This window comes from Pseudochaenichthys georgianus, chromosome 3 (genome assembly GCF_902827115.2).
Source record: "Pseudochaenichthys georgianus chromosome 3, fPseGeo1.2, whole genome shotgun sequence".
NCBI classification, from domain to species: domain Eukaryota; kingdom Metazoa; phylum Chordata; class Actinopteri; order Perciformes; family Channichthyidae; genus Pseudochaenichthys; species Pseudochaenichthys georgianus.
Genome location: NC_047505.1, coordinates 38722089 through 38738591, shown reverse-complemented (window position 1 = coordinate 38738591; position 16503 = coordinate 38722089). Strand labels below are relative to the sequence as shown.

At 41.5% G+C, this 16503-nt stretch overlaps 2 protein-coding genes and 1 long non-coding RNA gene across 3 annotated transcripts; 2 read left to right on the top strand and 1 right to left on the bottom strand.

Moving 5' to 3' along the window:
* Positions 1-298: 298 nt before the first annotated feature.
* rhcga (Rh family, C glycoprotein a) lies at positions 299-5286 on the bottom strand. The gene is made up of 11 exons (XM_034102957.2): positions 4974-5286; positions 4123-4315; positions 3182-3332; positions 2924-3071; positions 2647-2813; positions 2423-2560; positions 1875-2011; positions 1538-1662; positions 1118-1191; positions 917-996; positions 299-824 (listed from the first exon to the last, which is right to left on the bottom strand). Exons 1-11 carry the CDS (start codon positions 5197-5199, stop codon positions 791-793), a joined length of 1473 nt encoding a protein of 490 aa, XP_033958848.1. The 5' UTR covers positions 5200-5286; the 3' UTR covers positions 299-790.
* A 2168-nt stretch (positions 5287-7454) lies between these two features.
* LOC139433365 (uncharacterized) lies at positions 7455-7839 on the top strand. Its single transcript, XR_011642872.1, has 2 exons — positions 7455-7593; positions 7706-7839. It is a non-coding gene; the product is annotated as an uncharacterized lncRNA (long non-coding RNA).
* A 6611-nt stretch (positions 7840-14450) lies between these two features.
* LOC139433618 (golgin subfamily A member 6-like protein 22) lies at positions 14451-16109 on the top strand. Its single transcript, XM_071202696.1, has one exon. It carries the CDS (start codon positions 14451-14453, stop codon positions 16107-16109), a length of 1659 nt encoding a protein of 552 aa, XP_071058797.1.
* Positions 16110-16503: the final 394 nt, after the last annotated feature.

The following is a 16503-nucleotide window of genomic DNA, read 5'->3' as shown; positions in this document are numbered from 1 at the left end:
ATCTCCCACAATCCATTGCTGTAACAAATCCAATGCAGGCACACGTTTGTGACACCAGATGGCGCAATTGTGTATGTGCGTGTGGGGAGTCTTGCAGTAGAAAATTCGACTGTAGCGCCGCCACTGTGGGCTAAGCCCCGAATGTTTCCAGGTCCAGGCGACGCCCCTGGATACAATCATATGTACAGCAGCTTACAAGACCTATACATTATTTTAAAGAAATATCTAAGTAAGACATACAACTCATAAAATGCCTAATTTGGCTGAACCTTATTTGTTGAACAAACACTCAATAAACTGCATGTCAACAGACTATTTATTAAAAATAACATGGCAAATGTCAGTTACATTATTCAACAATTAATGGCAGGAATTCCTGTGGCTATTAAAGAAAAAATATATACAACAACTGATATACACGTTTTCTTCAGTTCTTATGTCCTTCATGATCAGCGTGTATGAGATGAACAAAGTGTATTTGATTTCTGATCATGTATTAGATGCTTTAATCGAGTACATTATATTTAAGATACATTAAGAATCTGCAAGTTTAAGAATTTTCATCCAAAATAAGAAGTTTGATTCAAAAATATTTTTACATTAATAAGATATTTGGTCAACATTATCACAACCTTAGGGCTTCCAATCACTGACAAGTGTGGCTGTGGCAGATTCAGTGTGTTTTCCTTGTCTTGTAGATTTGCCCTTTTTTTGAGGGTGGCTCCTTCATAAATTAGTGTCGTTTCACAGCTGTATCAAGTTCAAAATTCTCTGAGGCGGGTTGATCTTTCTAACTTTGCTCCACAGAAAAGTTTGACTCCGATCTGTCGTAAAAAAGGAAGAAAATCTCACAATTAATGAGAATTCAGGAGCGAGCAATGAGGGAATGAGGATGTCTCAGTGTAAGTGAGCTTACATGTCTTGGTGCTTGTGAATCATGTGGTTGTTATACTCCAAAACAGGAGGGATGATCTCCTCCTCGTCCTCCTCAGGAACCTAAAACATACATTGAAAAAGATCATGAGCCCGAAACTCAGCAAAGTCATTTCAATGACCAGTGTATTTTAGCTTTAAGAAAGGGCGAGAACAACATTTAGAGTTGGAAAAACCCCCTTACCTCCCAATAAACTTCATCATCAAAGCAGTTGTCATCAGCAGGGTCGCCCCAGATAGGGAACCGCAGAATTAGACCTTTAAAGAGAGAGAACAAAAAGGAAAAACGGCATTAAATAGGTATACACAATTCGTTCTTTTTGGCCATTACTGTTTTCCAACATGAATACAACTTTGCACTTGCAATATTGTAATCAAATCTCTCTTAAGTGTCACATAATTAAAAGTATGATTATAATTATAGTAATATAAAAGTCGAAGGACATTTAGATTTAACTATTGTTGTGCTTCTAAACACTTTAGGATTAAATTCTCCAAAATTCAACATAATCATGCCTCTTGACCCCTTTACAGTAATATAATCCTTGAAACTGTATAAATATATAAGTGTTATATTAATGAACAACACATTTGAACAACTTACCAACAACCCCTCCTCCAACAAGTCCAAATGCAATAGCCACACATGTGCCAGCCGCCTGAAAGCCTCCCTGGGTTCCTGGCGTTCTGTTTGCAAAATCGCCTTCAAAGTCGAATACACGTTTCAACCTAGGCAGAAACAAATATGGTTTTTAGCAAACCGTGTATGTAGACTACGCCTGATGTCTGGGAGTGTTTTTGTCGGCAAAGGCAACAAACAGGCGAGTCAGGTTTTTAGAATTTCAAGCCTGGGGGGGTGTGTGTGTGTGTGTGTGTGTGTGTGTGTGTGTGTGTGTGTGTGTGTGTGTGTGTGTGTGTGTGTGTGTGTGCCAATCACGTACCCCTCTTTGCCATAGACATCTTCATTAGCGAATGCAGCAACTATGGCGCCTACAAAGCCCCCGAGCATCCCTGGCACAGCATGCAGGTTGTGGATGCCACATGTATCCTGGAGCTTGAGGGTCTTTTCCAAGAAGGGCTGAGAATGCAAACATGTATTCATTGATTTCTTGATCTGTACCCAGGGTATGTTAAGATCCCTAATTAGTAATGTGTTTGATTGTAATGTTAAAGCTTCCCTTCACTTTAAAACAACCCTTTGAAACCAAGGACATGGGTCCTGTTTAATAAGCAACACTTTCACTATGTTGACACAACTACATGAACCAGTTAGACTTTTTCCATGTTACATGCACATTTGAAAGTACTTAGTGTCTGCTCCAAGAATAAAACACCATTTCCAATAATCATGTCATCGTCCTGAAACACAATCCACAAACCTGTTCCTTCTCTTTTTCATGCCGCTCCCTTCAGAGTTTTTAATGAACCGTCTTTTGGCCAGTGCACAGACATCAGGAGATTTCTCAAATCAAAAAGTATGGAGGCTCACCGTGACAAAGAGGTATCCAAAGGTGGAGATGATGCCGCAGCAGAAACCCACGATGAGTGAACCGTAAGGAGTGATCATGAACTCTGCAGCTGTTCCCATGGCAACCCCACCGGCCAAAGTGGCGTTCTGGATATGCACCTGTCAGAAAACAACTGCAAGTTAGTCACAAGAAATGCAAAAAAATGCATTGATTAATTTCATGTTTTGCAGGGACTTAGCAGTACCATGTCCAGCTTTCCTTTCTTTTGAGACATGCTGGAGATGGCCACAGCGGTGAGAACAGAGGAGGCGAGCGCCAGGTAAGTGTTAATGGCCGCTCTGGGCTGCCCGTCGCCGTGGTCTGTGATGGCTGAGTTAAAACTGGGCCAGAACATCCAGAGGAAAAGTGTGCCTGTGAGGTGGGCCAATCAAACCACAAGAATTACACAATCAAGTAATTAGGTGATGAATGTGTGTCCAAAAGAAAACCTTGACACATGTGCATATATATAAATCACTCACCAATCATGGCAAACATATCAGAGTGATAGACAGATCCATTGAGGCGTTTGCTCTGGTGTAGTTTCGGTCGATAAAGGACCCAGGAGATGGCTAAACCATAGTACCCTCCAAAGGCGTGAATGACCATGGAGCCACCAGCATCTCGGCACTGAAGGAACAAGCAGCACAACAACATAAATTGCAAAGTGTGGTGGAACATTTTCCCTCTTCACATACACATAACTTTCCTGTGGAATCATTGTTTTTGGTGAAACTCACATGAAGGAGGTCGAGGATGATGTATTCTTCCACAGCAAACAGTGTGACGCCAAATAAAGTGACAATCATCAGCTGGACGGGGCTTACTTTCCCCAGCAGGGCACCCATGGCAATCAGAGAGCCGGCACAGCAGAAGTCTGCATTGATCATACTGTCGAAGGCGAGGTAAAGGGTAAGGCAAGGTCACAATAAGTGGAGAAGACCAAACAAGCACATTTGCATTTTATAGATTGTACAAAGGAAGGGCAGTAAACTCTATCTTTGCAATGACAAGATTGACTGCTTTCCTTCTATGGCATGTTAATGAAATTGTGTGATTAATATTACTACTGTAATCTGTTTCTCTACGAGTGGTATCCTGGGAATTACATATAAATGTGTGTGTGGTAACAGATGTGTTTCTACAGGAAGGACAGGGACAAAGGAAGACATTTGCTCTAGGGGTTATCTGCATATCCAGTTCTTTGTAGGGTGAGTTTTTGCACTTGGCCCCAAATTATGTGGATTGGAATGTAAATAAGTTGTGGTGTCTTCATATAGGAAGAGTCTGTTACACACAGAACAGGGCGCTCTCTTTGGTGGAGACTCCATACTTGCAAGCATTAAAATATATCTTTGATGCCTTTAATACGAATATTGTGTTGCTGTACGTTTGTTACCTAACTGATCATTTTCTCTAGACAACAGCTGATTTTAAGTTGCTACGACAGGTGCCACAAGACAGGACCAGACAAAAGTGAAAATGTTTACGTGCCGACGGGGACAAAAATTCTAAAGTGTAAGAAAAGAGAAACCTTCCTGTCCATCTTCAAAGAACATTTGCCTTGTAGCGTTAAATAATGTGTTTTCATTTTTGAGTTACATGACTCACCAGTCATCTTTCAAGTTGACTAAATGAAGCACAGAAAAAACTGATGATTTTGCTTAAAATTAAGACCTACCTTTCTACTCCGATAGAGATTGTTGCGGTGACGGGGTCCAGAGAATGGAACCAGCCTTGCATGAGAAGAGCCCACTGCAGACCAAAGGCAGCGATCAGGAAGTTGAAGCCAACCCCACTGAAGCTGTAGCGTTTCAGGAAGGTCATGAGGAAACCAAATCCAACAAAGATCATGACATGGACGTCTTGGAAACCTGAAGAAAGAAAATAACACATTTGTAAAAATAAAAACATATCAGGCTATGACAAAAATCTCTTACTCTCTTGAACTCTCAACCGTCTGCTTCACATTAATTAGCTTAAATGCTGAATTGAAGCTTCTTACAAATGATAGATTTGCCTGCAAGCTGAGATTGTTTGATTTGTTGAAACTGATTACTCTCTTCCTTGGAGGTGGATAATTTATGACGAGGTCAAAGCGCACACAAATGTAGCTTCAAAAGATTGCGTGTCACAAGTAAACCCAGAAAAGTCATATTTTGTATTGCAGTGCAAATATTTTACCGTTACATACAAGGAAAAGAAAGGGCCTACAAAAAAAGTTTCAGCTATGAAACCAAGTTTGTCAACTTTTTTAAATATTCCATCTCATAGGAAAAACAGCCTTCTTCTCTCAGTATTGTGATGTGGCAATGTCTTGCCATGAACACAAACCAAATACAGAAACAAGACAGTGGAAATGTTGTTAAATGGCAAGAATGTATTAACAGCCATTCATTTGCCATCAAAGGAAAACTCCCAGCATGTGGGTCCTTTGTCACCGACACACAGGATCCTAACTCACCTGCATTAAAAGATGACACTTTAATTGCAGAGTAGATTTGTTTACAGGCTTCCTATTAATGTACTTACTTGGATATCTGAAGTAGAAGTCATTTTCGATGTTGCTGGTGATGTTGGCACTTTCTTTTAGCTCTAACCATTTCTTCACATCTGATTCCTCATCATACCGGACGAAAATTCCAAACAGTACAATCATAGCAATCTGCCAGATGAAGCAGACAGCCGGCAGACTAACACGCACATTGGTGTTCTTCCGGCCGAAGAAATTCCCCAAGCACTCACACAAGTTCCCCATGTTGACCTCTGCTGATGCCCTGATCAATCGTCAGCTAGACTCCCTGCTGTAGCTTCCAGTGCAGCTTCTGTGCAGGTATATATATGCATACACGTGGGAGGGGGTGGGCTTAAATTCAACACTCAGCACTGAAGGTGGACACACCTCACCATGTAACCACTCCTCTTTTAACTGGCTCACTCTCCTTCTACAGACAGGACACAGTTGGCAGCACTCCAAGAACAGGTACGATATCACGTGATGTGCATCACTTTAATTTGTGATTTGGCCAGGGTAACGGTTTAAGATATTCAGCACTAGAACCCAACTCCTGTAACTGCTTTTGAACTAATCACTAGCTAGTAGGGGTGTAACGGTATCCGTATTCGTCCCGTACCGTCACGGTTCGGCACATGCAGTCACACGGCGAATACGCTTTTTTTTTACGAGTGGGAAAAAAGTCTGTCACTCAGGGCAGTATTACACTATATATAATCCAGGGGGCGGTATTTCGCCTAAAAGCCAGCCGCCCGTAAATAACAAATGAAGAACAAGAACAAAACACAACAAAACGAACACAATACATGAAGAAGAACAGTTAGCTGTGGCCAGAGCCATTTAATAGAAGAGTTACGACATCTCCGTTCACTCCAATGGACCACTTTTTTACAGCAATGGCGGATCGTGGAGCCTCTCAATCGTTCCCCGGAAGTTAGCGCCAAGGCTGGCAGAGCTGTGGAGTTGCTGCATAATAGACCGTTCGTGACGGACTTTTAAAGGTAAGAAGAAGTTTAAAGATGTATATTGCGGATATTATCAGTACATCTGATTCAAATGAACATGTGTATTAAAGGATGTCAGTGGATTATCCCTAAATTAGTAGATTTAGGGAACGTTTACAGATAACAGATTAAGCTAGCATACCGAAGCAAGTTAGCAACACACGTTGAACAGCCTTTTAATTGTAAATTCCGTTCTCTCTATGTCATTTCGTCCAACATGTTGAATTAGAGAAGAGGGGCTTCTAAACGGGATTATTACATGGTTTAGTTGAATACTCGATTCTGATTGGTCAATTCAGAACACGTGACACGTTGTTAATACCGAACAGACAGACCGCTGTCAAGGACTTATTGACCGTTGTTAAGGACGCTCACATCTTCAGAAAGAAGTCCGGTCGATTTAACTGTATACAGTTGGGACAAGAAAAACAGCGGAGAAGTAACGGGGCAGAAACCCTCCTTTTTACGCAGCGGTCCAGACATAGACATCAAACGGCGACACATATTCACTTGCCAGTTACTTTGTCATTAGGGCAGGGATATCTAGATACTTTCCAAGGTTTGACATCATGAATTGTGCTACTTTTAAAGCAAGGAGCGATGTTTTCAAATCTGTAATCAAAAAGCTCCTCAAAAACGCAAGCAGGTCCTACCGTTGGCTTTTCAAACTGACAAGAGACGCTCTCACTGTTTTTCAAATGTAACAGTTTGAAAAGCAAGCAAACTGTCTGATTGTCTTTAGTTTTCCGCTGTCGTGTGATAGCAACATGGAGGATTTTAACATTCATTTTAATATATTTGGAGAGCACAGTAATTTGGAGTAATAGTTAGTGGCTGATGAGTCCCCAGTGAAGAAAAGAAAAAGACAAGAGGGACAAGAAAACAGCGGAGAAGTAACGGGCAGAAACCCTCCTTTTTACGCAGCGGTCCAGACATAGACATCAAATGGCAAAACATACAGTGTGCAGTTACTTTGGCATTAGGGCAGGGATATCGAGATACTTTCCAAGGTTTGACATAATGAATTGTGCTACTTTTAAAGCAAGCAGCGATGTTTTCAAATCTGTAATCAGAAAGCTCCTCAAAAACGCTATCGAAGCAGTTCCTGCCGTTGCTACGTTAGTTCAAACAGTAAGATCGGACTATTTTTCTTCGCGGATGCATGTCAATTTAAATCAATACATAAAACTATTTTTTAAATCAATAAAATCATTTTCTAAATCCATAAAAGCATTTCAATTAATATTGGGAGTCATAACGTTACTTTGTTGAGAATGTGGCCATGTAATAAGCGGGATAATGTGCAGCGACTTGGTCATTATGGGGAAAAGAACACCTTCATGCCGATCTAGATCCCTCCGCTTCGCGGCGGGCTCCTGATCAGCCTGTCGGTGTTCTTTTCCCCATAATGACCGCGTCGCAGCACATTATCCCTTACTTGTATGCGGGGGTGGAGGGAGTTAAATATTAGATAAATATAACTTTGGTGCGTGTAAGAGTGAGTGTTTTTAGCAGAGCCATATTGTGTCCTTGTGATTCTGTTGATTATTACCTGTCTGTATAATGTTGCAGCCCAGCTGATTCTGGATTGATGGCAAAGGGAGAGGGACTTAAGTGAGAGTGAAAACACAAGGTACGTTTAATACTACTGTTTTATATAAGTAAACACGTTATCTCCCCAAGGCAATAGGTGTGCTATATAGGTGTGTATAACCCTTTCTCCTGTCTGTTACTCCCTCTCTCAGCACAAGAACCAGAGGGGGGTTCAATGGAGCCTGAATACCTGCACTGAGACCCTCACTCTGCACCCTGAGTCTCAACTCTCAGTGTTTTTCAAGCCTTTCCCTGTTTTTTTGTATTAAACAAAACATTAAGCTTTCCCAATGGTGTGGTTTTCGTTTTGTGAAAAAGTGCAAATGCAGTGTTTGTATATAAATCACATATTTTGTTGCTGTTGGTCGTGAAATTGCTCCTGCTGACTTGAGCCAGCCATTTTTTCCTCCGCTCTGTGTCAGTGGGGAAGCCGTACATTTGTACTCCTTTCTCTGAGCGATTTGAGCATCCCCAGGCAGCACATCAAACCATGGTGGCTACTAGGAGGCAGCACAGCAAACCAGGACAACACGGAGGAAAAGGCACCGACAAACTGCATGATATGCTCTTCTATGTTTATTGAATTCCATGTATTTGCAATGGATGTTCCTAAAGCAACACATTTAACATCATCATCATATCCTGTCGGTCTCCTGTCCTTTCTGAAAGCCATAAAGACGACATTAGTCATTTAGATAACTTGTGTCCTCAATTACCAGGGGATTACTGAAACTACCATGAATTTAAGAAAATGGTAGAAATGGATCCAATCTGAATTTTAAAGCATTACTTTAGATCCCCTCCCTCTAAATGTATCAATAAACATTAGAAAGTGATGCTCCTGACTACCATACAAGTTTAAGAAGATACTATTGGTTTGAAAGAATTCAAAGCTATAAATAAACAGCAACAGGCTAACCAAGGCACTGTTAGTAACATGTAAACTAGTTGTTCACACTAATCCTAATATTATCACTTAATATTAGCAAATTCGATTTTATTTTTGAAAACATATTGATGTAAATACATACACATATCGATTTGTTGTATAAATATTGCAAATCAAAACCTTTATTCACTAATAATTACCAAAAATCGTAGTTCTATCTCCTGTTATCAATGCATTCACATTGCCCGCCATGAACTTCCGGGGAACGATCCCTCGTCTACATGAACCACGTGACGATAACCGTTTTTGGACTTCCGGTGTCGTAACTCTTCTATTAAGTATAATATATAATATACGGCTCTGGCCAGCGCCAAATAGATAGGCCCTTTCTCATTTCTCGAACTCCCCTCCTCGACTCCTATCCTCGATACTTAGTCCCGCCCACAGGAGATGCGAGCGGAGGAGCCGAGGAGGGGAACCGAGGAGGGAGGAGGGGAAGCAGCAGGCGGTTAGAGAAATGAGAACTCCTCTCCTCTGTGCGGTCATTTTAAAGAGACGTCCATTAATGATGACAGAAGGCACAGCAGCCCTCTGTCTGATGGACAGATGTGTTCATGATGACTTATATATTTACTTTGATTCATTCACAGTGCGGTATAATGAGACAATAACAGGCTACAGATGCGGACACGCACACACACACACATATATAGGCTATGCAGGGGCGCCGTAAGGGGGTGTTAGGACGATTCTAAGGGCCCGTGACTGACAGGGGCCCCAAAAAATGTAGAACATTAAGAACAAATGTTTAAGTAACCTTTCATCAATCATGAATAATTAACATTAATATAACATCATATTGATAATGTACTCACTAAACTTACGATTCATTTAACTTATTTTTGTTCGAAAAGTTCATTATCCAAAGCCTCTGTACACCCCCCTCTATTTACATGTAATGGTTTGGTCCTGTCTCCAAACGCTGTGCGGCACCGCATTTTCTAGCAGAGAGCATGTGAGCAGGGATGCAAGTACTTACGTGTGTGCGATGTCTTAACGACTAACAAAGTCAGGTTTTCAAAAAACAAAAGAAAGGAGAGAAAGACAAGAGAGAGGGACTAAAGGGCGACAGTATGTCACCCAGTTTTGCTCTAATTTAGCACCACCATCAGGCCTTTTCATTTCCATTTCCGTTTTGTTGTCCATTTACACTTTAATACCCGCTTATTTTGTAGTTGGTATGTATATTTCATTAAAAGATCTTCTGCTTATGTTATTTTTGTATAGCATTTTATAAATGATAATATTGGTGTTAATGTTCACTTTATTTTAATTTAAGTTGTCATGTATATTTAAGTTACATTTATTTTTGATTTATGAATGTTCCATTCAAAAATGTTATTAAAAAGGCATGTACACCATAAAAGATGACTATTGAGGTCTATTGTCAGGAATGTTAGTGTTATATCAAATAGTGAATTCTACTGCAGCAGAATGTTGCACATCTGCACAGTGTTATATGTTCACCGCTCAGTGTCAGTAAATATTGTGCAGTTAGTATTGGACTACAATATAGATGCAAGCCTGTACAGGTAGAGTTATTTAAAGCATAAATGAGTGGGTTGGGTTCTGGAGGTGTGGTTACAGCATTGTGCTTGGTTGGCGTGGCCTGTGCCTGGTGGTGGGGCCCAATGTGATATCTTTTCATGGGGCCCAAAATCCCTGGTGGCGCCCCTGAGGCTATGTATATATTTATATAAATATATACAATTTCAGAATCAAACAGAGCACTCTCATAATAATAATAATGTAACACTATCAGAGACTGGATATATCCCCCCCTCTCCCCTCTGGTCGCTACAATGAGGAAAATAAATTACGGGCCAAAAGTTGTATTTACAAGTATTAAAAGTAAGCAGAGGACACCAAACCAACTGAGACCTGTCTGTCCGCTGCATCTATGCACACACTGTACCACACACACAGTGGCGGCCGGCCCATAGGGGCACTAGGGGCGCCGCCCCACCTCTTCCTACATACAAAAAAAAATATTAAATAAAAGAAAATATATATATTTTATATTTTTATTTTTAATGAACAAGGTAAATATCATACAATTGGTATCACTCAAATGTATAATCTACAATAAAATCTCGTTTAAAATTGTGTTACGATGTCTAAAGTTACTGATAAGTCACATGTTTCCTGCCTGGCCTTGCCCATGGCATTAGTTTATCATTACCGGGCGGAGCCCCCGAGCCAAACAGCAGCAACCAGCACGTTGCAAAAGTCTCAATAGTAAACTGTGCCGCCGATACATAATTTCAGCCAATCAGCGCCGTCAAATATTTTGGTCACGAGGGCGCTCACGTTGGAGCCCACGTTGCTTACGTGAGTTGTTGTTTAGACTCGTGAGTGACCAAGGTGACGCAGTAGTTGGATGAGAATGGTGTGCAGGTGGAGTCGGTGGACCTCGGTCCGCACCCAATTCCGTGCAAGAGCTACTCTCCAATCCTTTCGAAAGGAGAAGTTTGGGAGATAAATTGATACTTAAAGACCTTGGACCGGACCAACCCGATTTGTATATATCACAGCAAGCTCGTGAAAAAGACAAAACGTATCAACAAGGCTTTTCACATGGCTAGTTGGATGCAAACGATGCAAACAGGCAGTGGCGACTGGTCATTAGGGGCAGGTGGGGCACAGCCCCACCTAGTGTCAGCAGAAAGTATTAAAAATAATGATTACAAAAAAATGCAAAAAAAAAATAAAAAAATATATTAAATATATTTTAAGATCATGTTTAATCATCTGATTCGTCTGTACATTGCTGTTTTAGTCTGTGTTCTTCTAATTAGTGTATACAGTGTGTGCCTATTGAGCTGTTTGAGCCATGTGGGACAAAACCCGATCCTGCCCCTCCCTCTCCCTGTTTAAGTCAATGGTGACTGTAAAAACTACACTGCGCATGCTCAGAGTATTGTCCTATTTAATGTGTGTGGCAAAAAAATAATGATCAGAGGGGCATAGAGCTGCCATCCCCACCATACGTCATCTCACATAATTCAGAGCTGATTGGCTGTAAGTACGTGTGCCGCGAAAAGTGTGGTGTGTGAAGAGGAGACGAGAGAGCTCAGTGAGGCGTCCTAAAACCCGGAAGTAAACTGCGCATGGCTTCCCTCGACCTAAAAGCAATGAGATTTCTCCATAGGATTTTAGAAAATAGCTCAAAATAAGATCTGTGGGAAACAAACCTGTTAGATAAATGCACGTTTTGTTCAGCAGGTTAATATCCACATGTCTACCCTACTTTTATAATTTTCGAATCATAAATCTATTGATTAGATTACATTTATGATAGACTTTTGAAACTACAAGAAGATAAGGAGGATTTTTACAAAAAAGTAATAGAGATTTTTGTCCAGAGGGATAGGCAAATGGACTTCATCTTAATGTCAAGGTAAGACTGCAATTTTATTGAAAATGGGATCTTACTAAGAGAGAACAATTCAATATTTAAATGATAAAATTACATGTTTTGGGTATCCTTCTGTTGAACTGTCTGTTTAAAATTAATTGAAGCATCAGACAAAAAAAGCTTTTGAAAATAATATTTTATTTTGATTTTGGTCAAAATATAATATTTGTAAACCTGAAGAGTCAGGTGCCTCACCAGCCATGAACCTCACTGCAGAAGCTTATATTTAGACGTCTGAGTTTTTTGTGCCCCACCACTTTTGTACATATAGAAACGCCACTGGATATGATCATTATAGTTATTAATGAGACTAAATGAAAAACAGGTATAAAATACTATATGACAGCAACAAAAAAGCTGTTAAAAATAACAAGAATAGAGTTTAAAAGGTGAGTGATTTGTAAAATATCCTAAAAGGAAAATATGCTACAGTTCTGTTTCATCTGGGTGTTGAGAGATGTATCCATATATCTCTCAATGTTGCTCTCAAAGTGTACCAGATTGATGCTTTTAACTTCAATATTTAAACATTACACATATCCACAGTATTTAAGTAATGTTAATTGACAATAAATATTGTTGTTTTTGAATTGTACTTTCTTTATTTGATTGGCAGTCAGTTGTTGATTACATACAGACGTTGATAAAGCTACAGGTCACTTCAATATATATCACACTAATTCATGAAGCAACTTAGACATTTTGATGTTCCGGACCTTTGCATGGGGAGATTTTCTCTAATTGGACCTCGTTGAATTTTAGTTGAAGACCTCTGGTCTACAGTGTGTGCCTATTGAGCTGTTTAGAGCCATGTGGGACAAAACCTGATCCTGCCCCTCCCTCTGACTGTCTAAGTCAGGGGTTGGCAACCCGCGGCCCACGGGCCGCATGCGGCCCTTTAAGCCCTCTGCTCTGGCTCCCTTGAGTTTAGACAAAAATAAGAAGGAAATAAAATAAAAGTATTTGTAGGACTATTTATATTTTGTTGCATGGTTGAAAATGTTTCGTATCTTGTATTTTGAGGTGATACTGTGACACATAAATAAAAAACAAAACGGTTTTAATTAGGTCAACTAAAATATGCGTCACATCCTGCTCGAGCGCCTTTTCTTGGAGGCGAATAACCCCCGGCTCGATGAGCGAACTATGGATAAATCAAAGAAAAGTACCGGAGGAACACGGATTTAATTCTGCGTGGACAGAGTTATCTGCTTTCACAGCAAACGATGCTGGTTTACCGGTATGTCTGATATGTAGAGAGAAGTTGTCAACGGTGGTGCAGCCTTTACGAGGGAGAGGAAGACAGCTGACATCGTCAGTCATAATTCAATGGGGTATGTAATTTATTTCAGAAAACACTTTTTGTTATATTCCATGGAATGCTCTTAACGTTCCGATAGCAATGAATATATGAAATGCTTTGACAATAAATACATACAAAAATTAATCTGTGGAAGCCGTAGCGCTGTAAAAAGCACGACCAATCATCTGCCTCAGCCCGGCTAAAGTAACTGGATAGCCTACCTGCCTGTCAGCCTTCCATCTGTGCACAAACTTATCTCGTGCCCTCATTGGTCATGTGCGCGTTCGTGTGTATTGGAGGAGGGACTCTGTGAGAAAGTCTGAAGGAAGAGGTTGTGTATTTTCCGGTTGTGTATTTTCAAATTCTAGCGCACTCGAGCTGGTTTCTCCATTCTTACCTACCCTACCTTTAAAGAGCCTGTGACACCATCCCAACAACTGTTGTGCAATGAAATATTGGGCTACTAGTAATCTCGAACCGTCAGTTTAAAAAAGAAAAAGTGATACCGTTCCGTTAAATATGAATAATTTCGAACATCGCGGGGAAATTCCTTGACTCATTTTGAAGTTTTGGGGGAAGCCGGAAGTGACGTCAATGCGGGAACGCTTCGAGAGCCAAACACGGACAAAGTGTGTTGTCATGCGTAGAAATGGTGAATTACTGAGATTAGGCACGTTAATAACGTTTTAATGAAGTTGACTACAGTATATTCATATTTGTCAGTGCTTTCATGTCAATTCGGCGACATAAACATAAATGATCGTGGTGAAGATGATGATTACATTAGGATTACAAATCGGGAGTGAGAGCTGCTGAATTTCCTCCCGTCGGATGTGATATAAAAACAAATCGATTATTTTTGTGGTTGTAAACTCAAGTGGATGAAACTACATTTATTAGTGCTTTCATGTCAATTCGGCGAACATATGATACATTAAATGATGAGTGAGGATGATGAATACAAATCGTTTGTTTGAGCCGGTCTGCATTTCCTGATGAGAAAACAAACCGATGCTTTTTGTAGTTGTAGTACACCAACAACATGGATTAAACGTGTGTTTTTTTTAGCACAATGTTGGGGAAATTAATGGATAAAATGCACGGATTATTATTATTCCCACTCCGATCGGGACACTAGGTCCACCGTTTCCCCGCAGCGAGGCTCCCCCCGTTGACAATTTACGTGGGCTGGGTGCAGTGGCGGACTGGCCATCGGGACGAATCCCGATGGGCCGGGATAGAAACAGCGATCTGGAGGAACAGATGAGAGAGCAGGAGGAGAAGTTCTCCAAAGACCTGTCCGATAAGAGTCACACCTGGGAGACTGAGAAGCAACAGATGGTGACAACACTAAATGAGTTGACTCAGGAAAAGAACAACATGACCAAGGAAACCCTGACCTTGGAGTCTGAGTTCAAACAGGTGGAGGCTAAATTAAAGCAGGTGGAAAAGGAGAAAGATCGCCTGGCCGAGAATAACCTGAGCTGGGAGACGGACGTCAAACAGCTGAAAGAACAGCTGAGAGAGCAGGAGGAGAAGTTCTCCAAAGACCTGGCCGATAAGAGTCACACCTGGGAGACTGAGAAGCAACAGATGGTGACAACACTAAATGAGTTGACTCAGGAAAAGAACAACATGACCAAGGAAACCCTGACCTTGGAGTCTGAGTTCAAACAGGTGGAGGCTAAATTAAAGCAGGTGGAAAAGGAGAAAGATCGCCTGGCCGAGAATAACCTGAGCTGGGAGACGGACGTCAAACAGCTGAAAGAACAGGTGAGAGAGCAGGAGGAGAAGTTCTCCAAAGACCTGGCCGATAAGAGTCACACCTGGGAGACTGAGAAGCAACAGATGGTGACAACACTAAATGAGTTGACTCAGGAAAAGAACAACATGACCAAGGAAACCCTGACCTTGGAGTCTGAGTTCAAACAGGTGGAGGCTAAATTAAAGCAGGTGGAAAAGGAGAAAGATCGCCTGGCCGAGAATAACCTGAGCTGGGAGATGGACGTCAAACAGCTGAAAGAACAGATGAGAGAGCAGGAGGAGAAGTTCTCCAAAGACCTGGCCGATAAGAGTCACACCTGGGAGACTGAGAAGCAACAGATGGTGACAACACTAAATGAGTTGACTCAGGAAAAGAACAACATGACCAAGGAAACCCTGACCTTGGAGTCTGAGTTCAAACAGGTGGAGGCTAAATTAAAGCAGGTGGAAAAGGAGAAAGATCGCCTGGCCGAGAATAACCTGAGCTGGGAGACGGACGTCAAACAGCTGAAAGAACAGCTGAGAGAGCAGGAGGAGAAGTTCTCCAAAGACCTGGCTGAAAAACAGCTGAACTGGGAGCAGTTTGTCCAAGGCAAGGAGACGGATTTCAAGCAGTTGGAAAACCAATTGGAAGATCAGAAGAAGAAGTTCTCCAAAGACCTGGCCCTGAACCAGGAGAGCTGGGAGTCCAAGGTTAATTTGGTGGAGACCAAATTAAACGAGGTAACTCAGAAGAAGGACGACCTGGTCAAGAAACACCAGAGCATGGAGACCAAGCTTCACCTGACGGAGACACAACTGGAACAGGTGGAGGAGCAGAGGGACGACCTGGCTCAGAGAAGACTGAGCTGGGCAACGACTGAGAAAAAGATGGAGGAGGAAAATAAACTTCTGGAAGACCTCTGTCTTCACATGAAGAATAAGAGCAGAGGTTTCTTCTCTCGCAGGAGGGGGGACACTGAGGATAGAGACGTTGCCTTGCAGAAAATGATAAGCAAGATGCAAGAGAAGGAGATGAGGAAGAAAGCCAAAGACGTGAGAAACACCTCCTCAGAGAAGATGGAGAAGATGGAGGAGATGGAGGAAGCTTCTGGTGATTCAGCTCCAGCTGGACAACAGTAACTCCCTCCCTCCATTTCCCTCACCTCCTTCCTCCTACCTCACCCCCTCCCTCCTTCACTTTTTGCTCAGATAGGGTTTTCTCCTGGAGCTCAGGTTTTCCCGAAATCCATATTAATAAGGAATCAAAAAAACACCAACACTAAGTCCCTCCTCCATTAAGTGCAAGTCAAAACGACATTTCACAAAACACTACAGCATTTCACAAAACAGCATTTCAGAAAACGCCACAGCATTTCACATTTTACGGAAAGGGTATTCTTTTAGGGAGAACACTTCTTGTTTGAGATTGGACAGAGCCAGCCAGAGAAGCACTGCTGTGATTGGTTGTTTTTGCTGCCAGTCAAGAAATTACGCTTCGTGATTGGTCCGCACCCGGCCGACAGCACCACGTATT

Excerpts from the sequence above, each read along its gene's own strand:
- rhcga (XM_034102957.2), bottom strand. The coding sequence starts at position 5,199 with ATGGGGAACTTGTGTGAGTGCTTGGGGAATTTCTTCGGCCGGAAGAAC. Across the intron at positions 3,333-4,122 it reads ATCTCTATCGGAGTAGAAAG|TATGATCAATGCAGACTTCT; the intron begins GTAGGTCTTAAT and ends CGCCTTCGACAG. Across the intron at positions 2,561-2,646 it reads AGAAAGGAAAGCTGGACATG|GTGCATATCCAGAACGCCAC; the intron begins GTACTGCTAAGT and ends GTTTTCTGACAG.
- LOC139433618 (XM_071202696.1), top strand. The coding sequence starts at position 14,451 with ATGGGCCGGGATAGAAACAGCGATCTGGAGGAACAGATGAGAGAGCAG.